Consider the following 26,626-nt stretch of genomic DNA (forward strand, 5'->3'; position numbering starts at 1 on the left):
TAAAAATGCATTATTTTATGCAAAACACCGAAATCACTGAAATTCATCTTAAATAATGTGTGACATATTCTGTGAATTTGTGAAGTCTGTGCATCAGCCATAATGTTCCAAGAATTTTGCTTTCATTGCCAACAATAAGTTCTTTGCCATTGTTAGCTACATTTAGCGGACAATGCACATTAGCGGACGTTTTTGCTGGTGAAAAAAAATATTAATTAAGTACCATCTTTTGGACGGCACAGTGGCTTAGTGGTTAGCACTGTCGCCTTGCACTTCCAGGGTCCGGGCTTGATTTCCGCCTCTGTTTGCATAGAGTTTGCATGTTCTCCTCGTGTCTGGTGGGTTTCCTCCGGGTGCTCCCTTTTTCTCCCACAGTCCAAAGACATGCAGATTAGGCTAATTGGCATTCTCGAATTGCCTCTAGTATGTGTGTGAGTGTGTGTTTGTGTGTGCCTGGCAATGGATTGCCATCCCATAGGTCTCCTGGGATAGGCTCCAGGCCCCCGTGACCCTGTGTACAGGATAAAGCAGTATAGAGGATACGTAAGTGAGTGGATGAGTAACAACACTATTGAAAACAAATATATATGCTGTTCATGTGCACAACTGCACATTCCCTTTTTCTCTGCCCTCTCTAGCCATGGCCACTTTCCTTTGCCATCACTCTCACCAACTTGTTTCCACCCACATAACTGTTGCTCATGCTTTGTTTTTTGTTTTTTATATCACTCTGAGTAAACTTTTATTTGTGGAACACTGTTCTTTGTGAAATTGCCTGATAAGCAGTTTCTGAAATACTCAGACCAGCCCTTCTGGTACCAACCTTAATCATGCCACAATCAAAGTCAATGGGACACACTTTTTCTTCTTTCTGATGCTTGATGTAAACATTGATTGAAACTTGTGATGCATACCTGTATATATACAGTGGCAGGAAAATGTATGTGAATCCTTTTGGAACTGAAAAAACATGAGCATAAGACATCATTTTCACACATGGATTGGCCACCACAGAGTCCAGACTTTAACCCCATTGAGAATCTTGAAAATCGGAATGTGCTGAAAAAGGCTTTATGCAACAGTCTGACTCTCCATTACCAATACAAGACCTTAGAGAGGAATTATGGAGGAATGCCATGATTAAAGAAAACCTTGTCCAACAAAATATGAGTGTAATGTTTTTTTTTTTGTTGGCTGGCAAAGTATATACTTGGTTACATAAAAGGCAGATAATTTAGAAATGCAGTATTTATTTGCTAAGTAAGCTGTCAATATAAATTCTATTTTATGAATAAAAAAACAAACATAAAAAAATTATAATATATACATTATATAGACTTATACTCACTGCACATTACACAGTTACAAAGGAAATACCAGTAATAATACCTCAAGGATGCTTTGAGTGTACACAAATACGAATACCAAAACAGTGGTTAAATTTATAATATGTACAAAGTAAGCATCATGGGTAAGAGTTATTCCAGAACAATGGGTAAGAGGGGAAGCACATAACGTGCATCATGCCTAAGGCCCACTGTACAAATGTCTGGAGGCAGTGTTATGATCTGGGAATGCTTTAGTTGGTCAGCTCTTGACACAGCAATGTTATGTGGCGACAAAATGAGGTGACCAGGTGGGGAACATCTCCTCCACCCAACAAAACCAGGTTTTACCATCTATTCTTCTTTCCCGAATGCACAGGTGTATTCTAGGACTCGAAATGTGAGCGTGGTTTTCGGAGAGTAATTGTTTTCCCGCATAAACTGGCCATATTTCACAATCTATTGGAAAAGCTTCCAGAGGAGTGAAGATCATTCTAACATTAAAGGAGGACTTAAAATGCTCAGCATATACAATAAGATGCATGTGAAGGTGAATCTTATGGTATTTCACTTTCCCTCCAGTTTCGTTTTCTTTTCTAGATCATTTTGATCAGATTATAACCATCTACAGCTCTATTATAGGGGCTTGAAACTGTTGTGATCTGATTAGGATAATGTCATGCAGCGAGTCCACTCATCTATAAGTTATGCATTTATGTGCATAAAGCTTTCACATAACTGCCAACTGCCATTGATTTTAACATTTCACTTTTCCACCATTTAAAACTTTAAAAACCTGTCAAATCTACAGGCCCCAATTCTGATGAAGTTGCGACGTTGTGTAAAACGTTAATAAAAACAATACAGTGAGCTGCAAATCCTTGTTGACCCATATTCAATTGAAAATACCACAAAAACAAGAACAGTTTTCAAACTGATAAACTTGATTGTCTCTTGCAAATATTCACTCATTTTGAATTTGATGCCTGTATAATTATGCTGTACATTTATTACACATTTCCTCTTTAAAAGGAACACATGTACACCTGCTTACTTATGAACCGCAGTTGATGTTCACATCAAACATCAAAATGGTAAAAAACATACTGTATGACTTTAACTGAGACTGTGCCCATGCTAGTCTTAAGACTGAATCATACTTCTGTATCAAGTCTACGCCATATGTCTCACAAAGCCACACACAAGCCTACAATCTACCCCTGTTATTGGGTAATAGGAGTGGAAACCAGTGAGATTTTTTGCTGTTGAAGCCATATCCACTTTATAGTTTAATGCTTTGTGCAGGCTAAGATGGTTTTATGTTCATTATGGTTTACCAATCTTTTCCTCTGACCACTCTGATCAACAAGGGATTTCCACCATACAATGTCTTTTGTTTTTTTCACACCAATCAGTGTAAACCCTGGAGGTAGTTGTAGAAATTATACTCACACCAGACTATCTGGTACCACCACCCACAATTAAAAGCCTTAGCATATGTCACTATACATGCAGGAAACACAGAACTGTCTCTATAATAGGACAGCAAGATTAAGTGGAAAAAAAATTGAAAAAAAATTCACTGTATTCTTTTCACTGTATTTTGTGTTCTGACTTCAATTTCCCTTACTCCAATTCTAATTCGCATGCAAACTAATAATGAGCGAATCCGGATTCATCAGGGTTAAATAACACAATCCTTTATATGACTTGGGATTCACAAATCCTTCTCTTCATTTACTCGGATCAGTTGAGTCCTAATCTTGTTGCTAACAACATAGATAAATGCAATAAACAATATAGATAGATACAAAAAATTAAAAAAAGTATTTGCTAGCTACTAACTGTAGGAACTTTTTGGAAGTCGCTCTAAATAAGAGCGTCTGCCAAATGCCTAAATGTAAATGTAAACAGTAGCTGACTGAGTTGTCTAGAAGACGTCCTGCATGGTCAAAAATGTAAGAGACTTAAAATTACAGGTACTGATTCATCTGAACTGGGGGATTCAGTGGATCTGTCAGACTTGGAGTGTATAATGAAACAGCCGAATCTGAAAGACAGAGAGTGTGTGATGTTCATGAGTCCAAGGTGGATTCTGAGGATAAATTAAGTTATTTAACTTAAAGTGCCTCCACCATTGAGAACATTAAAGACATTTAAAATGTCTGTTAGTATATCATTGAGTTCTTTAGCACAGTCCTTTAGAACCCGACTAGGTTTACTGTTTGGTTCGGCTGCCCTCTGTGGGTTGATCCTCAGGGTCTTTTTCACGCTGACTGAGGTCAGACACACAGCTTGCTCGTGTGTTAAAGGTGGGATATATTCTGTGCCTGTGTTGTTTTTGGGTCTCAAATCGGCCAAAGAATTTATTAAGGCAGATAAGCAAAAATATATCTTGCTGAACAAGTTGGCTCTTGCTGTTGCTACTGTAGTCCTGCAGTGCCACCGGCTCTAAAGACTGCGTCCCATGCTCTCAAACGCTTGTACATTTCCCGTCAACCATGGTTTCTGATTAGCCTGAATAGTGATGTTTTTTTTTGTACATAGAGTACACTTTGAGATATATTCCTCTGTCTGTGTGGTTGTTATAAATTGATGCTTCTTTAAAGATGTCTGTTGTGTCAAAGAAACGTTTAAGGGCAGACTGTCTCGGTAGGTAGAAGGGTCGGCACTGATAATAATAAACTCTTTTTTTTACGTTTTAAGACATCACTACTTTGATAGTTACACTAATTATGGTTAATTGCACGTAAAGGGATATTTGTGTTGTTTATTATTTATTTTTATTTATACTATTTAACTTTATTGTGCAATTAATTGCCTGTCAGTTTCTGGCAAAATATTTTGCAGTGTTTACATGCTATTACTGCATATCATTCATCAAAATAGAAGTTTTATTTTATAAAGTTGATTTCAAAATAGACATGCCTTTTTTTCCATTTTGTGTTTTTCAGTTAAATAAAATGCAATTTTTGCTATATATTTAAACATTGAGGATTTCTTTAAAAAAATGTCTAAAAGTCTTGTCTCGTTTTCGTGAACCCAGTCTCGTGTCTCGTCTCGTGGGAAAAGTGTCTCGTCACACCCCTAATAAGTCATAATATACTGCAAGACTGGAGGCCACACATTTTAGAAAAGATTTTAGCCAACAGGTCATACTATTGTATATAACTGTATATTGTACATATTGTATATTGAAAGTGTTAAAAAATATAAAAAAAATATTGACATATTGACAAAAATTACATTATAAAAAAGGTTATGCATTTAAATGAATGTGGCAATTATGTAGTTAGTTATTTGACAGACACATTCAGCAGCACTGTTATCTGAAAAATAACAAAATAAACAGAAATAGAAAATAATACAAGTACAAGTGGAACCTTGGATTGCGAGTACCTTGGTCCGCAAATGTTTTACAAGACAAGAAAAATTTAAAATACATTTAAATGGTAAACGAGGAAGGTCATGAAATATGAGCATTATTGTGGGTAATCATCTCCTATGTTCAGTCACACAGTGCATGCATCACTAGTACAATCAACATTCAGTGTGCATAAAGCATTTTTTTTGTGTTTGCGCGCGCGCATGTGTGAATGAGAAACTTTAGGTAAACTGGTGTGCGTGTATCCCCATAAAGGTCGTGCTACACATTAGCCCCCATCCTTCTCTCCTCTCTCTGGCTCTTTAGGGAGCTGGTATGTGGGTGTCCATGTGTCTGTGTGTATATGTGACTGGTCTCTCTGGTCTTTATCACTACAGCCATAGTGGGTCTCAGGTCTCAATCACTACAGCCACTATTTTCACACTTCCAGAATGAATGCTCACAATCCAAGGTTTAAATGTACTTGAACCCCCCCCCTCCCTTTAACACCACCATCAAAAGCTTAAACAGAAGCAAATTAGATATCTGAAAACTAAAAATTTAGAAATGAGTCTCAGAGTAAACTCAGACTCTCAAGAGCCAGTATTTCTACTTATTTTAATAGAAATATAATCATCAATAATCCGATTGCTACAAATTAAACTGCTAAGCTACCACTGCTATCAAATTACTGACTGCTATCTTAATTTTGTATCAAACATAGCAGTTTGATATACACTAAAGTATACTAAAGAGAAGTTGACTAAAATCTTATTTAACAGACATTACTTTTCTTATTAGTAAACAATATGGGCAGAGGGGAGAATAATAGACTGTACAATGGAAGAAGTTTCAGCAGAGACAGCTCGTTGTCCTAAGGCCAGCACATGGATTAAATGGATAGTTACATTTTTGTCTTTTTACAAGTCTTAAATCCAAATAGATGTGTATGTAAGCAAATTACCATAAGTCTTGGTTACAGTAAATTTTTACACCGTTTGTCACTCAGGTTATAATAAAAATGTCAGCGGCCAAATTATATAACCCTCATTCGATGCAGAAATTATTTCCGGAAATCAGCTGAGACTTTGAAGCTTCTACAGTCCCACTAAGCTAAATCGAGTAAGTATCTTTTAAATTTAGGGTGGTATTTAGTATAAATTTAACTCTCCTATTTCCACAGACATAAACATATCCTAAATTTAGTTAGCCATATGAAATTACCCTTTTTCTGGTTGGGATTGAAAAAAAAATTGTATAAAAAAGTTAGATTATTCCTTGTTTCAAAGCCTAAAAATTGACAAATCACTGATAAAAAATTAGTGTTAAGAGAAAAGTCACTTTTTGGCAACTTCAGTGGGCAATATTGAAGAGGAGCTATTAAAACAAGTCAATTCATTTACAAAGTTTACAAAGTCAGGGTAAAGAAACTCATCCCAACTTTAATGTCCCAAGAAGCAGCATTAAATTAATTATTTTTAAAAATTGAAAGCAACAATCCTGGTATTGCTGGAGGAATGTCAGTGACTGGTATGGATCAGAGAGGTTTCTTAAAGTCTTCTTCTGTACAGCTGGTGATTTGATGATCAGAACACTGAAATAAATGCTCCTGGAATAATCCTGAACTCACGCTGGTATACATGCACAAGGTGTTCCTTTTTCAGTTCACGTTTCATCTGATGAATCTGTTTCGTCTTTTTCTTCCCTAGAAGAAAGTAATAATAACATTAATGTTCTGTAGTATGAACCAGCTTTCATTGTGTATTTATAATAAACAGAAGAGGCAGCTCTTACAGTTTGCTGGATTGTGATGCATCTGCTTGATCGTTATGACTGGTTTCCTCTACAGGACTCTGTAAGCATAAAAAGAGCCAGCATTAAGAGATCTACCAAGCCAGTTGACGCATCTGAATAATTAGAATGTATGCAATCAGGATTAGAAAGTAAAGTGTAAAGTAAATGTGGATCCTACATTAGCATAGTCCACTTATAATACTTTAAGGAAATCTCAATTTCTTTTCCATAATTTCACACTAAAGACTAAAATCCCTCAACTATTTATTAATTACTAAGTTTAATAAGGTGTAACAGAATCAAATCATTATCTTGACACTACTCTATTAACTGTCATGTATTTTATAATTAACTTAAGAAATATAAAAGGATACAGGATTTGCAAATTGCTATTGATCATAATTATTCTTTTAGGCAGACAGATGTTAACGCCATGGAAAGAAAGTTGTACAGAAGCAGTGACTTATTTTTATATGTAGACAATTAAAAAGTGTCTCAGAACAAATCCAAGATCAAGCAGCAGCCTTGACAAAACAGAAGAAGAAGAAGAAAAAAAAAGAAAAAGAAGCAGATGATGACTATGATAACATGAACAGCTTATAGACTTTACACAGAATGGCTTTAATAATGAAGGAATAAGAAAAACCCTTCATTTAAGACACTAAAATGTTTACATAATGATGTAATATTTATTAGTAAGAAATAACAAATGGTAAATGTAAACATAAACCACTGATTGTAGTGTTTGTGAATTAAAAGTACCTACCTTTAATTTTTTGCTACCTGCAAAACAAAAATAAAGTATGTCAAATATTAATCTCAAACACTTAGAATACAGTTAAGAATATTATACATTCCATGATTTCATGATTTTTCTTAATATAATGAATCAATACTTTATTTAAAACACAGACAAAAACTAAACACAAACCACCTTCGTTTGCTGGTCTGAGTCTGAGCGCAAATAAAAAAATTGTCAGTAAAACTGACAGTAAAATTCCCACAGCAGGAACTACGATGAGATGAGATCTATTTGTTTTACGTTTGCATTTAACATCTGTAATGGAAGTGCCTTCTTGGGTCTTAACCTCATTATTGTCTGAACAGCTTGAAGAGAAAAAACAACAACAAAGTATTACACAGACACCAGAAAAAAAACGCAAGAACAGTTTGGCTGAAAAGTAAAGAATAAAGATGCAACTTGAAACAAAATAGTACAGCTTCTATAACAAATAGTTGACTTACTCAGTCCATTTAGTGCAGTTCACACCTTCAGGAGAATAAGATCCGGGTGGACAGGGCTCACACACTGTATCTGAGGCCTTAGTACCTGTAAATAAATACAGCAAAATCACACACACTGCAAATTCAACACAATAAAGTGCATGTTTACAATAGGACCATTCCTGTTCAGTCATGTTAAATAGAAGCATGTATTTATTTTTTTTGCTTATACACTCACCTAAAGGATTATTAGGAACACCATACTAATACGATGTTTGACTCCCTTTCGCCTTCAGAACTGCCTTAATTCTACGTGGCATTGATTCAACAAGGTACTGAAAGCATTCTTTAGAAATGTTGGCCCATATTGATAGGATAGCATCTTGCAGTTGATGGAGATTTGTGGGATGCACATCCAGGGCACGAAGCTCCCGTTCCACCACATCCCAAAGATGCTCTATTGGGTTGAGATCTGGTGACTGTGGGGGCCATTTTAGTACAGTGAACTCATTGTCATGTTCAAGAAACCAATTTGAAATGATTCGAGCTTTGTGACATGGTGCATTATTCTGCTAGACGTAGCCATCAGAGGATGGGTACATGGTGGTCATAAAGGGATGGACATGGTCAGAAACAATGCTCAGGTTGCCCGTGGCATTTAAACGATGCCCAATTGGCACTAAGGGGCCTAAAGTGTGCCAAGAAAACATCCCCCACACCATTACACCACAACCATCAGCCTGCACAGTGGTAACAAGGCATGATGGATCCATGTTCTCATTCTGTTTACGCCAAATTCTGACTCTACCAACTGATATCTCTCTACCAATGTCTCAACAGAAATCGAGACTCAATTCAACTGTCCAATTTTGGTGATCTCGTGCAAATTGTAGCCTCTTTTTCCTATTTGTAGTGGAGATGAGTGGTACCCGGTGGGGTCTTCTGCTGTTGTAGCCCATCCGCCTCAAGGTTGTGCGTGTTGTGGCTTCACAAATGCTTTGCTGCATACCTCGGTTGTAACGAGTGGTTATTTCAGTTAAAGTTGCTCTTCTATCAGCTTACAGTACATTTACATTTACATTTGGGCATTTGGCAGACGCTCTTATCCAGAGCGACTTACATTTTTTATCTCATTACACATCTGAGCAGTTGAGGGTTAAGGGCCTTGCTGAAGGGCCCAACAGTGGCAACTTGGTGGTTGTGGGGTTTGATTGTGGTGGTTGTGGTTCTGGGATTTTCCGAACCGTAGTCCAATGCCTTAAGCACTGAGCTACCCCTGGCTTGAATCAGTCGGCCCATTCTCCTCCTACCTCTAGCATCAACAAGGCATATTCGCCCACAGTACTGCTGCATACTGGATGTTTTTCCCTTTTCACACCATTCTTTGTAAACCCTAGAAATGGTTGTACGTGAAAATCCCAGTAACTGAGCAGATTGTGAAATACTCAGACCAGCCCGTCTGGCACTAACAACCATGCCATGCTCAAAATTGCTTAAATCACCTTTCTTTCCCATTCTGACATTCAGTTTGGAGTTCAGGAGATTGTCTTGACCAGGACCACACCCCTAAATGCATTGAAGCAACTGCCATGTGATTGGTTGATTAGAAAATTGCATTAATGAGAATTTGAACAGGTGTTCCTAATAATCCTTTAGGTGAATGTATATATATATATATATATATATATATATATATATATATATTGTATATATACACTTGTTATATATATAACAAGTCATGGTTTACGAATACCGAGTATCATGTAGGACACATTTTTGGGTTAATGCCTAGCATCACATGATCACAACTGAGCCAATGTTTTTTCTCTCTCGGGTGCTTCGGAATTGTGGGTAATTGTCTCCCCTGCTGGGTCTTAGTCCGCCTCACTCACTGGTATAATCAACATCCGTGCACATGTGTACTGTTTACTATAACACTGTGACCGTGTGTGCGTGTTAAACATCTTTTATGTTGTGTTTGTATGTATGCGTGTACTGTTAATTATTTACACGCGCATGTGTGTGCGCGTGTAAAGCGAAAGTCATTAGAGAGGTTAAAGATCCATTTTCTCTCTCTCTTTCTCTCTCAGCCTGGACTTTGTGTGTGCGCCTACTCATTGGACAGCGTGCTCCTTCCCCCCCCTCTTCTCGCCCTTACACACACCCCATTCTCTTGCCTTCACACACACACCCCTCCTCCTCTCTCTTTCTCACACACACACACACCCCTCCTCCTCTCACTTTCTCTCTCTCTCTCTCTCTCTCACACACACACCTCCTCCTCTCTCTTTCTCTCTCACACACACACACACACACACACACACACACACACAGTCTCTCTCTAACGAAAGTACTGCTCTGTCACAGTTCTTTTTTAAGGTAAAGTGCAGGTTAATTTGTTCTATTTTTTACTTTACAACAGTGATTCTGTTAGTGTGCGCTCACACGAGTGTCATGAGTGATGTTCCTTGTTAATTTTCCCGATAAGTTAGTGTTTCCTTTAGTGTGTGTATGTGTGAAACTCAAATAAGAGAGGAGGAAGGGTTATTGTGTAAGACGAGAAGAGGGAGAGGGGAAGGTCTAATCTCATTTACACACAAACACACACACACACACTCCGTGTCTCCCAGCTAGATAAAATGAGGTCTAAGCTTCCAGTTCATGGTTTGTCTGTCCCACTGACTCATAGGGTATGTTTGTTGAATTCTATCTAGAAGTTGCTGTTTTTTTGTGGGCGTTAAAAGAAATTTTATTGCAGATAAATTAGCGGCATTGCTACATGCAATTAGCTTCCCTGTGACTGTGCTACGGGGGAACTACTGCAAGACGCTGCTGTTTTGCTTGCAAATTTTGCTTTAATGTCTTGTTTGTTTTACTTTTCATTTCATCTTGCTGTTTTGTCTTTTGTGTTGTTGGTTTCCTGTTTAGCTTTGATGCTAAGCATTGCACTAGTTGCATCAAAGCTTTGTTTTGCTTTGTGTATTTTTTGTTTTCTAATTGTCGTGTGTGTGTGTGTGTGTGTGTGTACAATTGGAGTTGTGAATGTGTGCATGCTGGGATAATGGCGTGTGGGTCCATGTTTGTTGTCTTTTCCTTAGTTGTGTTTATGGTATTTTATGTTATGTTCAAGTGCAGAATTTGATTTCTGTTGGTACAGGAGTCAAGTGCCTAAGGCAGGGGTTAATTTTGGATGTTAAATTAAGGATGTTTTGCTGTGTAGACCGATTATGCCTCTATGCCCTGCCTGTTAGGCCTCGGTTCTGGTACCTCAAGTGTCATATGTGCATTGTAGCTCCTAATGATTGCTTGTTTTCTTTTTATGTAATTGTCATTTTTTGGAATACATTTTGTAATAAAACTTAGATTTTCTGATATCTATGTCTCCTGCCTTGTTAGTTGTGAACTGACCTGTGTGATCTACAATGAGATTTAATTAGTTAAGGTCCTTGGGCCTTACCCAGGGTGGCGTAATCGGATTTTTAACTCTTTGTAAATCTTCCAAATTCCTCAGCGCTCTGCCACACTTTATTATAAGACCATTTTATTCATCTGACTGTTTAATGCTAACTTTGTCTAAGCCTTCATTTAAATTATTCTTATTACAGTTTTCATATGCACACAAAATCATTTTATATTTACAGTAGGTGCTTTGAGTCACTCACAAACACGTCCTGAAAACTTTTTAGGAGCTCAAAGTTGCAAAACTCTTACTTCAGATACAATACCAATTTTACATCATTTGGCCAAACATAGCTCCATAAACACGCCATTTTTACTAGCTCCCTAAATGTCTTGTTCAAAAGCATTGTTAATTCAAAATCTTAATGTGACAACAAATAAAAGAAGGACTGAGGCTTTATTACCCACCTGGAGTTTTTATGTATTGCCCTGGTGTACATTTACTGTGTTCTACTGCACGGATGCAATCACCATTCTCTTCTATGTAATCTAAACAATAATATCCATCCGAGACCTTGCAGATGGTATTCTTTGTTGTGATACAGCGTTTCAGAATAGAAAGTCCTTGGGATTTCAAAGAAAAACATCAGATTAGAAAACGCTTTAATTAATTTTCTGAAAAACAAACATTAAGGATTTGAGTCGTAAAAATGATCTAAATAATATTTACCACTGTCACACACTTTACACTGCAAACACTTATTAAGCCCATTAGGTAGATTCATGAATGTTCCTGTAGAGCAAGGTTTGCATGATGTACTGTAATCACCAGTACAGTCTTTATAAACCACTGACCCTGCAAAACACAGAGATTATTAGAGTTATAAGTTAATAAGAACAGACAAAATATTTTCTTAGGTCTTTAAAGAGCAGCTAGTGTGAGTTAACCAAGTATCAATAAAAACATGCTTTTTCTCACTCTTACTTATCTTTATACTGCTTTATTCTGTATTCAGGGTCACAGGGACCTGGAGCCTATTCCAAGAGGCTTAGGGCACGAGACAGGGTACATCCTGGACAGGGTGCCAATCCATCGCAGGGCACACACACACTCACACACCCATTCACACACTACAGGCAATTTGGGAATGCACATGCTTTTTCTTTCTTTATTATTTATGTAGTAAGCATCAATGTACAGTAATATGGTAAAGAAAATAAAACAGGTACATCCTTGTTGAGGAGGATTTTTGATGAAACTGGATAGTAAACAACACTGTATTTTAATTTGGGACATTCAAATAGGGGAAAAAAAAATGTCTATTCACTTTCCAGTGGGTGAAAGGAGAGCGATGCCATTTTGCTACCTCACACCTCTGCATGTCTGGGATCTTCAGATTCCTCTCACTTTCCAAAAGCCTGATGATTAGTAACTAAATTCCACCATGTGTGACAGCCTGGCATCCCAGGGTGTTTCCCTGCCCTACATTGAGTGCTCCTGGGAAAGGCTCAGGATCCTCTGGAATTCTGACCAGTAACCCTGTTATTTAATTATTAAAGTATCATCATGTCATACCTATATTACACATGGGACAACATTCTCCAGCCCTCGATAGATATTCACTTGGCCCACACCCATACGTCAGGACAGAATAAACACCTGTTGGGAGACAAAACAAACGTTTTTTTTTTTTTTAATGAAATGCATGTTTATTCTGACCAAACTAGTAAAAGTAAAAGACACAAACAATAACTACATATGAGAACACTGAAATAATTTTTTAAATCAAACCGAAAAAAAAAAAAAATACTAACACTTATACTTAATAAAATCCCGAAATGTAGTTTTAACTTTACACAAAACATAGGTTACATGTTGCGACATCAGTATGAATAAAAAACACTGCATATTTGGATCTGTAAAATTGCACCATTACACACTTTGATCTAACATGAATACACTCACAAACAACCTGAGAAAAAAGCTCATCTACTTATCCCCTTTAAGTTATTTGGTGTTATGTATTTTGGTGTTTAGAAGAGTAACTATATCATATCATATTTCCCAATACAAAATCTCAAGTTTGAGTTTAAGTAGGCTCTTATTGTTATTTCTACCATATACAGTTTAGTACACAGTGAAATTAACAACGTTCCTGCAGGAACAAGGAACTACATAGAACATAAATTAACAACATAAATTAACAAAAACTAACTAGCTAACTAGGAAATCTAATTAGCTGGATAGCAGGAACAAGACAGATTGACATTTTTAAGTTATCAGAAAAACTATCTAAGTTCTATACAAAAAAGACAACAAAGTGGACGTGCAAATGTGCAAGCATAAGTGACAAAGAAATCTTCAGCTTAGTGAAGACTTTAACAGTAGTCAAGACTATTGCACAGTTTGGTAATTTCACTGAACTAACACATATTTTGGTAACTTTGCAGTTTATTGATGCCAACCATTGGGGTAAATTATTATTGCAAAAGAAGGGAATGGGGGTTCAGTGCACAGCATTGGGACATCACAAATCCAGGTGGCTTGGTTCCCTGGGCTATAGCAAGTGGATGTGTGCAGCATCTGTGCATGCACTCCCCTTGTACCATGTGTATGTGTAATGTCTATAGTAAAGTCTTTGACAAAGAGTTTAAAAACAGCACAATTTTCCATATAAATTTTTCACCCCAAGATGATAATAAAGTAGCCCAAAAGCTGGCAACATGACTTTACATTTTCTAGACTGCCATGATTGGTTGGCGAACTTTACATACTATGTTCTACATAGTAAGCACATAGTAATGGTTTGCAGGCCGATCTGTAAATGTTCCATGCAGTTCAGATTTGTTCTATGTTGAAAGTGATCCATGAAGTTCACTGGGGCTGACGTAGTATGACTTCTGGGTCGATTTTTATTGGTTGAGCTCATTCAGATATAAACCCAACAATTGCAATGCTTTATGGAAATGTGAAATGGGAATGTGTGTGAAAATGGCTGTATTTTACATCATTGAATGTGGCAACCTGCAAGTTACTTCATGACTAAAGGTATAATGCCAAAATACAATGGAGAAGGAAGCATTCCTGTAGATATATGTAGATTTTTTTACTATTTTGTAAGGCTACTTTATATTATATTTGTAAATACATTTTGGATAGAATACTGATGTATTGATTAAAAATAAATTATATATATATCCCTCTATTCTCACTCATCATGTCAATGTGAGATTGCAAGTATGCCACTCTCCACACTCCTGGCTACAGATCACCTAAGAATCGAACTCGATTGATAATCGAAGGATAGGGTGGACATGTTTCACTTGAGCCATGGAGCCAAACTATAAATATTTTATCTATTCATTCATCCATCCACCTAAAGATCTTTGTAGTCCATCTAGTGACTGTGGAGCCCAATGGTGACCACTGCATTTTTATGACCCTGGTTAACAGTCTTTTTTGTTAACATTCACACACTACGGGCAATTTGGAAATTCCAATTAGACTACTCTGCATGGCTTTGGACTGTAGAAGGAAACCAGAGTACCTAGAGGAAACCCGCCAAAGACAGGGAAAACATGCAAACTCCATGCACACAGACCCTGAGGTGGGAATCAAACCCGGACACTGGAGGTGCAAGACAACAGTTATAACCCCTAACCCACAGTGCCAACCAAATACTTTATATATGTTTGTAAATATGTTTATTCACATTTCCCGGCTCAATTATCCCTATAATCGAAAAAGTTGTTTATTAAACAAGCCCTAATTCAACATATTAGTAAACACATTCCACTGTCAAAGCTCTCACATCAGTTATGTCCTGCTTCTACACTTCTTTGCTTGGTCACCATAGTAACCTGAGGGGAGTGCACCTGACTGGGAGTATATTGGATGATATTATTAGACAGTTCAGTCAGTAACTGAGTGCGTATCATCCATGTCACACTACAGTGTTAATATCATCACTCCTGAGCTGCTTCCACACTGTAATAACGGCATGAACACTGTAAGTAAGTTTGTCTATTTGCGTTTTAGTATTAATGACACGTTAACGTTTAGGTTTTAATGCGATGAATCAAGTAAAAAGGAGAAGTAATGTGTGGGTGTGAGATGTAGATAAAAGTGGTAACTGTAATGTTTGAAACTGCGTTGTTTACCCGTTACAGTCGCCATTTTGTGCTTTGGAAAGCGCTGAGGTTTTTCACTACTAACACAAGAACCGAAAGTAAAAATGCACTCATATTTACTGTTCACGATGTTTCGCTTTATACTTGTATATGTTTTTAAATTGTCTTTTTTTGCGTTAAACTGAGCGTTGATACGATTTACTAGTTTGTATAAAGCTAAGGATAATGGGTTAATACTCAGCGCTCCAAATAAACAGCAGCTTTAATGTGAGCAGGTCACACATCCTGCTTACCGAATATATACAACCGAAGGGTCAGAGACGTGGGTTTCATTATTTTCTCAAAACACATAGTTAGACCCGTTTTTCAGAACTGGGTGTTCACTATATGAACTGCGCTGTTTCTCCTCGCTGTTGTTGGTTTCTTTGGTGTACTCCCTGCTTTCAGACGGCTGTCCTCCATTTCCTCCTGTAGAAGAGTTGAAAACGTCTTCTTTATTCTCTTTATCGTCGTGATCTTCGGAACTGTATGTCAATACCACTTTCCGATTACTATATTTTTACACACTTTCGTGTAAACTAAAAACTAAATAGATTACCCAGAGCTTTCGATTTTGTTAGTCTTTGTTTTTGAGGCTTCCATTTTGCGTATGGCGGTTTGGCAACAACGCATTACCGCCACCGTCTGGACTGTAGGTTGGAAACTAGCAAACACAGCAAACTAGCAAACAGAGTTTTATTTGAACAGTGTTATTTAGTTTTTTTTTTTTTTTTCAGATAGCTTTCCTTTTTTATTACATCACAAAAATATGTACAATATAAAAGATATAAAAGTACAAGAATCAGGTATTAAAGATTGAATTACATAAATAATTATACACAGTTAAATAGATTTAATTTTTCATTTTGCCAACCCATCCAGCTACAAAGTACTAGCATGCTCTTGTGCGCTCAGATTCTTCTCAGTGTATGAACACAGACTGTGGATTGAATGGAGATCAAATCAAAACAAAACCGTGATCAACCGTTATCAAGGATCTTTTTTCAGATGCTGTCGGTCCAGTGGTCCAACATATGGCTTATGGTCATAATATATGGCAGCTCCCAGACAAACAGTTATGAGATTGAAACAGATCAGTATAGTTGGTCTGTATGTTCCAACATGTCCCAAGCAACCACAACAAATCTTAGCTGGGCACTGGATGTAACTGGGTGTATTCTGTTTTCCACAGTCATTTTCAACTGGAGAAGCCGAATGACCACAGTGATTACAGACACACATATTATTTCTAGGACAAGAAGAAAAATTACACAAATCAAAAATTAGCAAGATTTAAGCATTCTGCCACTGAAGAAAATTGAAAGTCAGTAAATTTGTGTTTTAACAAAAGATATTATTACTTATAATTTACACAATAACTTAGGTCTTCTCTCCAAAAGAAATCCTGCATATCATATCTATTCTGCACAGTTCTGCCTTCAGGTTTGCAGAAATTATACTACAGTATTTCATAGTTATAACAGGGCGCATCTCTTTACATCAACTCCTACCATTCTTTATTTGTCACTCTCTGTAAAGTATCTTTTTCCTTATAAAACAAAACATTCTTTTAGCAAAAATATTTATTTCTCCGTTTTAATGCATACTATCTAAATATTATAGATAAAAATGGCATAAAGAGGAAATCATTTAATTATTCCCCATAACACTAATGCAGTGCTTACATTTGTCTGGTTGACTGAAAGTCATATCACCTCGGCAGTACAACCTGTGTTTGATAAACTAATATTATTAAAGTTTTCAATTTAAAAAGTAAATATTTTAAGAACCAAAAAAAACTATACACAGATTCATATGAAACTTACCTCCAGGTAAATATTTTGTATATCTTTTTATAAAAAACAGTGCTCCAGATACAACCAAAACTATTGCCACTACTATAACTATGATCATGGTTATTAGAGCTACTGGAGCTTTTGGTCCACATTCAACATCAAAGGAATTTGTTCCTCTTGTCTTTTCTTCAAGTCCCAAATCTTCACACCTATCAAAATAAATTTACATGTGTAGTGTATGTCTTAGCTGGAAAAGATGACCATACTGTAGTAATAGATTTAGGACATGAAGTTTATGAGCTGTATTTACTGAGACAATGAAAATCAGTATGTTTTTGGTTAAACATTATGATAGAGGTTATCCGATGTTTGATGTAAGCAGTAACTGAAGCATAAGTGCATGAATGTACAGCTGTACATAACATTTACTTTTCTACCTTTAAATACCATTACAGATTACTGTTTGGCAATGCTTGGATAAAATGTACTCTTTGTTAAAAAATGGTTCTAAAATAAATCTTTTGACAAGGTCTCAAAAGAAAGACTACATTAAATTATTTTTTTCAGTTATTTGATGGATCTTCTCTCACTAATCAGAATAATCATTTAGTCTCTCAGGACCAGTCAACACTCACTTTGTATAAATTTGACAAATCTGAATGGAGCCATTGGAGTAGGTGCCATCTGAACACACTGCACATTCAACATCACTAACTGCTGTTCCTGCAAAGACATGCTGCTGAGTAAATAAATGTTCAGCAACCAGTAAAAAAACATCTCCTGCATCCCAATAATTTGATGAATGCAAATACAGTAATGGAAAGGTTCATATAATAGTAAAGATGTATTACACCAACCTTTCTGCTTTATATATTGTCCAGGTTTGCATTTTGTGTGTTCTACAGCTTGTCTACAGCTGCCCTTGTCCTCATCTATGCAATAAAATTCCTCTAGTGGCTCACAAATTGTGTTTGAAATTCGTGTGCAGGCTATTTTTACTCTTAATCCTATAAAAACATGTAATGTAAAAACATGTTAAAATTTTTTTTTTATTACATAAAAATATTATTTGTACAAAGAACAAACTTACCTGCACCCGTATCACACATTGTACAGCTAATGCACTTTAAAAGACCATTGGGCTCATCAGTGTAAGTTGAGTCAATACATGGCATACAGGTTGTGCTCGTAAATTCAGTGCAATGTCTATAAACTCGATTACCTAAAAATATATCAGAAATGAAATTAACATTAATTTACTTTTTATTGCAGTTATCTCTTTTAAGTATGTAGTAAATTTGCACTTGCCCTAATATAGTCATACATTTGTAGATCATAATTCTATATCAAATCTCATTACCAGGTGAACACATGGGACAGCATTCTCCATTCGTCTCATATTCAGCTCGTCCACACGGGCAGCAACACAGTTCAAAATTGAGGAAGAAAATAGCAGCAATTATAAAAGTATGCTGCAAAATGGGAATCATTGTGAAAGTAATGATGAGATGTCTTCATGAAGAAGAAATTAATGTTTCATCCCCGCACTTCATATCCTGCCACACTATTTCAGTTCATCATAGTTTATTTTTCATTGAAGCTTATCCTGCTCAGATTCTTTTTAACTTCAGAATTCCATTTCTGGAGAGATTTGCTGATGCAGCTCATTAATCATTTTATAGCTACATTCGACTTTTTACATTTCTGTTAAGCATTCAGGTTTGTTGGGGAAATATCTAAAAAAGAGAAGCAGACATTTTAGAAAAGAACATCTGTCATAAATGCATAAAAAGTTGATCAGTTTCCAGTAAAGAATCGAGTACAGTAGAGTGAAAAAGAAACAAAAACTAACATCTACACACACTGGCAGGGTGACAAAGTATAAAGAAAGTTCAATGAGATTAATTTTTTTTTTTTTTACGGTTTAACCAGCTGTTTTGACTGTATATTATGTGGCTAATTGAAAACTCTGATAACCGAAAGAAAACTCAAGTCACGAACAATAATTTAGAAAATGTTAATCTATCATACAATGTTACTAACCAATTGTTTCATACTGAACTGTGTCAAACTCAGAGGTGTCAAGTGACGAAGTACAAATACTTCGTTACCTTACTTAAGTAGAAATTTTGGGTATCTATACTTTACTGGAGTAATTATTTTTCAGCTGACTTTTTACTTCTACTCCTTACATTTTCACGCAATTATCTGTACTTTCTACTTCTTACATTTTAAAAATAGCCTTGTTAATCCTATTTTATTTCAGCTTGTCATTCAAAAAAAAAAAAAAAAAAAACATCCGGATGAAGCAAATTTGATTGTGGTTGGATGAGAAGTATAAACATACCATTCCGACACCCTATTGGTTGGTACGCGATCCATCGCACCTGCACATGACGTCACATCACACACTCCAGCAAGGACGTTTGAATAAAATATAATTTTCGGTTGATAAGGTTGTGATAAGTAGACGAAGATGTCCGTGACAGAGACTCAAGATTCGAGCGAAATGTCAAAACCAAGCACCAGCGAGGAAGGTAACAGGAATTATTTATATATATAGCCTATATATATATATATATATATATATATATATATATATATTTTTTTTTTTTTTTTTTTTTTTGATTAATCACTTGGATTAATCATTCATTCTGACAGCACTAATGTTTATTGTAGACAACCATACAAGGGTAACTGTTACTAAGCCTGCCCTGGGTACACTAGGGGTGTCAGGGGTGATCGGGCGTTCTCTGTGGCGGCTCCCAAATTATGGAATGATTTATCATTGACCATTCGTGAGGCCACATCATTGAGGCTGTTTAAGTCCCATCTTAAAACTTTCCCTGGCATTTAAACCAACATGACATGTTGATTTTACATATTGTTTTACAATTTATTACAAAAAATCTTTTATTTTTGTATTATTTTATTTTATGTTTATTTATTTTATTATTATTATTATTATTATTATTATTATTCATTATTTTAATAGATTACAATGTTATTTTATTATTTATGTGAAGCACTTTGGGGCATGCATGTTGTTAAAGTCCTAGACAAATAAAGATGAGTTGAGTTGAGAGTTGAGTACACCAATTTCACAGATTCTTGCAGCTAAGCTTGGATGTACATTTACATTCCAATAAAGGTTACCGATGACATGCCTCTGAAGTTTGACTTTTTTCACCATTAAAATACTTATAGGCAACTAGTTCTCATATCTTCTTCTCCATAAAACATGTTAATGCTCAGTAGTACACATATATGGTTCTTTAATGTATTTGCATTGTACTAAAATGCATTCTTTTTCAACTGCAATATACAGTATCCCAAATCACTATGGCCGTTAAAAAATACAACAAAAAAAACAACAACACCATATTTTTCTTTTTTTTTTATGAGGTTTTAGTGCAGTATATAGGCCCGTGGCACAGCCTAAGCTTTTATCCTTAATGCTTTTTTCCCCCTCACGATACTTTCACTTTTATACTTTAGGTAGTTTTGAAACCAGTACTTTTACACTTTTACTTGAGTAAAAAGCTTGATTTGATACTTTAACTTCCAAAGAAGTCTTTTTAAACCCTAGTATCTATACTTCTACTCAAGTAATGAATGTGAATACTTTTGACAACACAGGTCAAACTGCACTGAACTCCACTTCCCACAATGCACTGCTGCCTACAAATATGAACATACAGTATTGGACTACAACATGTACACATCACATGGCCACATTTGCAGTCACCTGATTTCTGATTGCACACACATTGTATTCGTGAAGTATTTGTTCATCTCTAACATTTCACCTTCCTGAACAAGAGTTATATTCATGTTTTTTGGTTTGGGGTTTGATCTTTATTTTGATTTTAATCTTTGCCATAATCTTTGTTTTCCTGTTCCTTGTTTCACTCCCTGTTCTTTGGTCTTGACCTTTGACCTAGTGATTTGGATTTGTTTGCTATTATAAATTCAATAACCATTAACCATCTGCTTGTTACCACAATAACTAGCTGACATTAGTATCATGGAAAAACTACATGATTTTGACTTATCAGACTGTCTGTGTGTTCTAAGGCATAACTTGTCTACAGCAAAACTCATTATTCATTTAAGGGTAAGTAGTGTTTACTTCTGATGCTATGTTGTCATGCTCGTTTGAGAAGACTGGTCTAACATGACAGGTAGGAATGCTGTCTTACTTTTAACTGCTCGGTAGCACACGCCTATGTTTACAAATAATTTATCTCCATGAAAAGAACACACTGAGGACATGAAATGAAGGCGTCACTGGTAGCTTCAGTTATGACTGCTGTCTGTGGGTATTCTATAAGCTTTTCTAATACTGTACCTTTAAGTATAATGTAAATATGGTGGCCCTAAATTTCAAAGCACAATGACATTTCCCAAAACATTTTACAAAATTAAAAAAATACAAAACACAAAACACAAAAACATTCCACAACACACACACAAAATTATGGGCGTGCGTCTAAATTTTTTGTTGCTTTTCGCCATGCCACACCAGCCATGACAGAAAGGCAGTAGAAAACCCTGTGCATCACAGCCTGCCACGTATGGGGCTTAGCAGGCAAAGAGTTCAAAGTTGTTGATCCAGCATCCAAATTCCCCAGATCTCAACTTTCCTAGACAAACAAGTCTGATCCATAGAGGCCCTACTCTGCAGCCTGCCCGCAGCACCACTTTACAGGGGTTGGACAATAAAACTGAAACATCTGGTAATGCAATAATACAATACAGCATTATTTAGTCTTGGGAATGACAGATACAAGTCCTGCACAGTGAACGAAAGCATTTTGAGCCATTCTACTTGCAGAATAGTGGCCAAGTCACTACATTATGCTGGTGGAGGAAAACGTTTCCTGACTCGATCCTCCAAAAGCATTTCACTTCATATTATACTGTGTATGTTGTTGTTGGTCCTTCGGCTGCTCCCGGCAAGGGGTCGCCTCAGCAGAATATCCGGTGCGCACAACAACTTGGCACAGGTTTTACGCCGGATGCCCTTCCTGACGCAACGCTCCCATTTTATTCGGGCTTGGGACCAGCACTGCATTCAGTGGCTGGGGGCTCGGGCACCGGCCAGGAATCGAACCCAGGACTTCTGCATGGCAGGCGAAACCGTGTATGTGACAAATAAAATTTGAATTCGAAAACACCCCATAGTGGCTCAATGATATTTAGTTCTGGTGAGTGTGCAGGCCATGGGAGATGTTCAACTTCACTTTCATTTTCATCAAACCACTCTGTCACCAGTCTTGCTGTGTGTATTGGTACATTATGATCCTGATACAGGGCACCGCCTTCATTGGGTGCACATGGTCCTCCGAGTCAAGTCAAGTCAAGTAGACTTTATTGTCAATTCAACTATATACAGTTAGTATACAATGAAATGAAACAATCTTCCTTCAGGACCAACCTCCAGAATGGTTCGGTAGTCCTTGGCAGTGATGCACCCTTCTAGGACAAGTACAGTGGAACCTCGGATTACGAGTAACGCGGTTTACGAATTTTCCGCAAGACGAGCAAAGATTTTTAATACATTTTGACTTAAACAACGAGCATTGTCTTGGTTTACGAGCACCGAGTATCATGTATCACACATGCGCTTTTTGTTTTGACACCGTGTGTCACAATATCACAACTGAGCCAACGGTTTTTCTCTCTCTTGTGCTGCAGAATTGTAGGTAATCGTCTCCCCTGCTGGGTGAATACACACACACACACACACAAACGCACACTCAGAAACTCAAGCACTAAGACCCAGCAGGGGAGACGACTACCTATCGTGCTTGCAGAGTTTCTGAGTGTGCGTGTGTGTTTGTGTGCGTGTGTGTGTCTGTATAAGGCAGAGAGTGTTTGTTTGGGAACCTGAGAGGAGGGGGGCTGTAAAGGCGAGTGTGTGCGTGTGTGCGCTTAGTCACTTACACTAACACACACACACTTTCGGCTTTAAAGCCCCCCTCCTCTCAGGTTCCCAAACAAACTCTGCTCTGTCGTGGTAAGGTGCTGTTTAATTTTTTTTTTTTTTTTTGTGTGACTAGCAATGTTCCTTGCTAATTTTTAAATGGTTAATTTTTAAACGGTTTTAAAAATGGTCCCTCCGTTAATGTGTGTGTGTGCGTGCTTGCACATTACAAACACATACACACACAGCGCCTGTGTGCACAAACGGTAACACTTATCTGTCGGGATTTATTTTTACGTTTTTTTTTAAGGTAAAGTGCAGGTTAATTTGTTTCATTTTTACTTTACATTTTGTGTTAATTATTTTTTACGTTTTATTATTTACGTTTTTTTTTTTTGGGCTGTGGAACAAATAATTTGAGTTTCCATTATTACCTATGGGAAAATTAAATTTGGTTTACAAGTGTTTTGTAAATACGAGCCCACTTCCGGAACAAATTATGCTCGTAATCCCTAGGGAATGCCATGATATTGCAGCCCAAATCATCACTAATCCACCCAATTCTTCACTTTGTGCATGCAACAGACTGGGCAGTACGCTACTTTGGGGCTTCTCCACACTGTAACTCTCCCGGATGTGGGAAAGACAGTGAAGGTGGACTCATCAAAGAACAATACATCGCTGCTGGCACCATTAAAACCAACGTTTGGCGTCGGCACGAGTGATCAAAGGTTTGGCTATAGCTGCCCGGCAATGTACATTGACCACAGTTTTGATGGAAACAGGGGGGTTGAGGTGCACATTTAATTCCGCAGTGGGTTAATACAATCCGGGTTAGCACCCGGACATCCCTTTTAGACAGCTTCCTCTTGCATCTACAGTTACTCCTGTTGGATGTGGTTCGTCCTTCTTGGTGGTATGCTGACATTACCCTGGATACCATTGCTGTTGATACATCACAAAGACTTGCTGTCTTGGTCACAGATGCGCCAGCGAGACGCACACCAGCAATTTGTCCCCTTTTGAACTCTGATATGTCACCCATAATGTTGTGTGCATCACAATATTTTAAGCAGAACTGTGCTATTACTCTGTTAATTAAACCTTCACACTCTGCTCTTACTGGTGCAAAGAGCAATCAATGAAAATTGGCCACCAGGCTGGTCGATTTTAGCCATGAATCCGCCAACACTACATTAGCCACTTGTTACCATTGTTCACTTCTTAACTACTTCTTAAACAAATTACTAATTGAATATACGCATAAATGCATCTCTCTCTCTCTCTCTCTCTCTCTCTCTCTCTCACACACACAGGCAATTAAAAGCAGCCTAGAGGGCGGGAGGAGTTTACATAACTCAAAAACAACATTCCTGATAAACAGGGCTATACAGGGGGATTTTCAGTCTTCCTTTACATTCCTCATTAATTCTGCACTGGTTAATGTGGTATTTTGTTAATGGATTTTAATAAAAAAATGACTTTCATATTTAAGTAATAGAGAATTTCATCATTATTTGTTATCGTTAATGATTGTTGTTGTTGCTGTTATTATTATTATTATTATTATTCATTTACTTATTTTTATTTCAGCGAGTTCCAGAATTTGCTTAAAAACGTCGCCGCATTTCCCTGACTTCATCATATACACAAAACTCAGTATGACAGTATCAGTATATAAACAAGACATGTTATATAATCTTTAGAAACACAGTAAATGCAATATTTAAGCGCTGTCAGTTATTCGTAAATGAAGTTCCTACTTTTCTGACTTCTCCTGGGGAAACCACCGACATAAAGCGATCTTTTATACCCCCAGAAGCTGCTGTTTGATAATTCAGAGTTAAATCCGTGTGTTGCGCAGATAAACACATCTCAGTGCTTTCAGTTTTGCTGAACTTAAAGTCTTCTACCTGCGCGCTGCCGCCCGGCGATGGGCGTGGCCTTACACGAGAAGAAGAAGCGAATGTGCAATGTAGAGACTTAGACAGGCGGACTAAGTTTTAAAAAGAGTAAATGAGCATTTCTTAATGTCAAACGCAAGTCCATATGTACCATAGCACTGTCAAGCCGCTCAGAAAAGTTTGGAATCAGATTGTGAAAATACTGCCATTGGTTCTGCGCGTGCACGCGCATGTTCCCCCGTGCGCACGCTCAGACAATTGTTTTGTATAACACTATCCATACACCATATACCCTGCAGGGCCCAGGTTCTATTTATTTTAGCCTTGCAGTGTAAAGGTGAAACAACAGATACATTTGACTGTATTTATTCAAGGTGGTACAACTGACACTGTCATGCAGGAGCTGTGGAACTAAGAGAATATTTGTAGGCTCCTACAAGCACTTGTATTTCTAAAGCTCAGAATCTAGTCATAAAATAACAACAGAAATAAATAGATTAAAAATACACTAATGTAACTGGGCAGTCAAAAAAGGTGAGAAAATTGAACAAAGGTGAACTAATGAACAAAGGTAAAAATATTAATAACAATAATAACAACCACAGCATTACTACTACTGATAATAATAATAATAATAATAATAAATGGAGAAAGTAGAGTTAAAGAAGAATCATTGTTGATACAAAAGAAGGAGAAAAGAAAAGGAAAAGATATTGAATATAAATAGGAATTGTGCTGCATTATTATGAATCTCTCCCACTCACTCCCCTAACTCCCTAATGCTCCAGCTGGTGTGTAACTTTGTCAATTTAAATGTTGATTTATTTTATTATATTGTTAATCTGATCAGCACTATTATGACTGTTCCAATTGTTACCCATTCTTTATGTCTGTACATGGCTGTAAATATGTGTTAATTTGAACCGGATAACATGGATATTTTTTATCACCACTTGGAGAGAAAAAGAGGCGGTCATCGTTCCAGTTCGCTCCAGCCACAATACTGTTCCGTAGCTATTTGAATAATAATAATAAAAAAAAAAGCCATTTACTGTATAACTAACTCGTCAGAAAAAGTCTGGAGGTCAGTGGTTTTGCCTGCCATTTCCAGGTAATTCTGTTGAATTGAAGTGAGAGCATGTGAAGACGATTCATGAGAGTTGGCTGCATTTGTAAGAAGACTGTAGAACTTTTCTGTCTGACTCTTAGCTCTACACACATACAAATGCAGGCCAGATGTTTGACAACAAGAACTGATGTTGTATAACATCCTGAACATTCAATATCACAGCACCAGTAGAAGACATTGTAGACCTAGAAGTTATCATGTTCTCATGGTATTCGTAGTAAACCCTTGTAAGAAATAAATAAAGCACTCTAAAGGTGAGAAAAGCTCAACAGTAACAAAGTGAAACAAGTCTATTTATTTACTAGACCTGTCAGTACTGTTGTAAAGTAAATGTTAGAGGTGCACAGACTACTGTTAATAAAAAAGCAGATCAGCTAGACCAGTACATAAGTAGAACATACACATAACTGACTGCAGCCAGTGATTACATTCAGAGTAGCAGTCGAAACATGATAAAGCCCATAACACCACGACACCGATAAAACAAAATGTGGTAAGTCTTTAGCAATTTATTATGATACTTGTTTTCTTTGCCCTGTTTATTTTTAATGCTATTAATGTGCCTGCAATACACCCATATGACCTCATACAC

General features: G+C 36.9%; 2 protein-coding genes across 13 annotated transcripts; both read right to left on the reverse strand.

Moving 5' to 3' along the window:
• Nucleotides 1-4,183: 4,183 nt before the first annotated feature.
• Nucleotides 4,184-15,935, reverse strand: LOC128530782 (tumor necrosis factor receptor superfamily member 14-like). 5 transcript variants are annotated; one of them, XM_053504901.1, is made up of 10 exons: nt 15,836-15,935; nt 15,531-15,705; nt 12,683-12,766; nt 11,837-11,962; nt 11,575-11,730; nt 7,729-7,813; nt 7,418-7,590; nt 7,250-7,266; nt 6,484-6,542; nt 4,194-6,394 (listed from the first exon to the last, which is right to left on the reverse strand). In XM_053504901.1, exons 2-10 carry the CDS (start codon nt 15,586-15,588, stop codon nt 6,355-6,357), a joined length of 798 nt encoding a protein of 265 aa, XP_053360876.1. In that variant the 5' UTR covers nt 15,589-15,705; nt 15,836-15,935; the 3' UTR covers nt 4,194-6,354. The 5 variants fall into 5 exon arrangements, 4 of the variants coding, with proteins under 4 accessions (XP_053360876.1, XP_053360875.1, XP_053360878.1 ...); XR_008361154.1 differs by having other exon boundaries at nt 4,184-6,394; nt 6,484-7,007; nt 15,531-15,914; XM_053504900.1 differs by having other exon boundaries at nt 4,195-6,394; nt 15,531-15,918.
• Nucleotides 15,936-16,002: 67 nt separating this feature from the next.
• LOC128530784 (tumor necrosis factor receptor superfamily member 14-like) lies at nt 16,003-25,031 on the reverse strand. Of its 8 annotated transcripts, XM_053504909.1 has the most exons (8): nt 24,765-24,905; nt 18,433-18,808; nt 18,163-18,294; nt 17,930-18,079; nt 17,708-17,795; nt 17,103-17,281; nt 16,962-17,005; nt 16,006-16,525 (listed from the first exon to the last, which is right to left on the reverse strand). In XM_053504909.1, exons 2-7 carry the CDS (start codon nt 18,560-18,562, stop codon nt 16,983-16,985), a joined length of 702 nt encoding a protein of 233 aa, XP_053360884.1. In that variant the 5' UTR covers nt 18,563-18,808; nt 24,765-24,905; the 3' UTR covers nt 16,006-16,525; nt 16,962-16,982. The 8 variants fall into 8 exon arrangements, 6 of the variants coding, with proteins under 6 accessions (XP_053360885.1, XP_053360881.1, XP_053360879.1 ...); XR_008361156.1 differs by having other exon boundaries at nt 16,003-16,525; nt 16,788-17,281; XM_053504910.1 differs by having other exon boundaries at nt 16,003-17,005.
• Between the last annotated feature and the right edge of the window lie 1,595 nt (nt 25,032-26,626).

This window comes from Clarias gariepinus, chromosome 9 (assembly GCF_024256425.1).
Source record: "Clarias gariepinus isolate MV-2021 ecotype Netherlands chromosome 9, CGAR_prim_01v2, whole genome shotgun sequence".
Classification (NCBI taxonomy): domain Eukaryota; kingdom Metazoa; phylum Chordata; class Actinopteri; order Siluriformes; family Clariidae; genus Clarias; species Clarias gariepinus.

What these genes read in the sequence shown, in the direction of transcription:
- LOC128530782 (XM_053504901.1), bottom strand. Translation starts at nt 15,588, where the DNA reads ATGTGTTTTGAGAAAATAATGAAACCCACGTCTCTGACCCTTCGGTTG. An exon ending in TTGTCCCATGTGTAATATAG is followed by an intron (nt 11,963 to 12,682) that starts GTATGACATGAT and finishes TGTGTTTTGCAG; the next exon opens with GGTCAGTGGTTTATAAAGAC. An exon ending in GCAATACATAAAAACTCCAG is followed by an intron (nt 7,814 to 11,574) that starts GTGGGTAATAAA and finishes ATTTATTTACAG; the next exon opens with GTACTAAGGCCTCAGATACA.
- LOC128530784 (XM_053504906.1), bottom strand. Translation starts at nt 18,562, where the DNA reads ATGATTCCCATTTTGCAGCATACTTTTATAATTGCTGCTATTTTCTTC. An exon ending in CTGTCCCATGTGTTCACCTG is followed by an intron (nt 18,295 to 18,432) that starts GTAATGAGATTT and finishes ATATATTTTTAG; the next exon opens with GTAATCGAGTTTATAGACAT. An exon ending in ATTTGTCAAATTTATACAAA is followed by an intron (nt 17,282 to 17,707) that starts GTGAGTGTTGAC and finishes TTATTTTGATAG; the next exon opens with GTGTGAAGATTTGGGACTTG.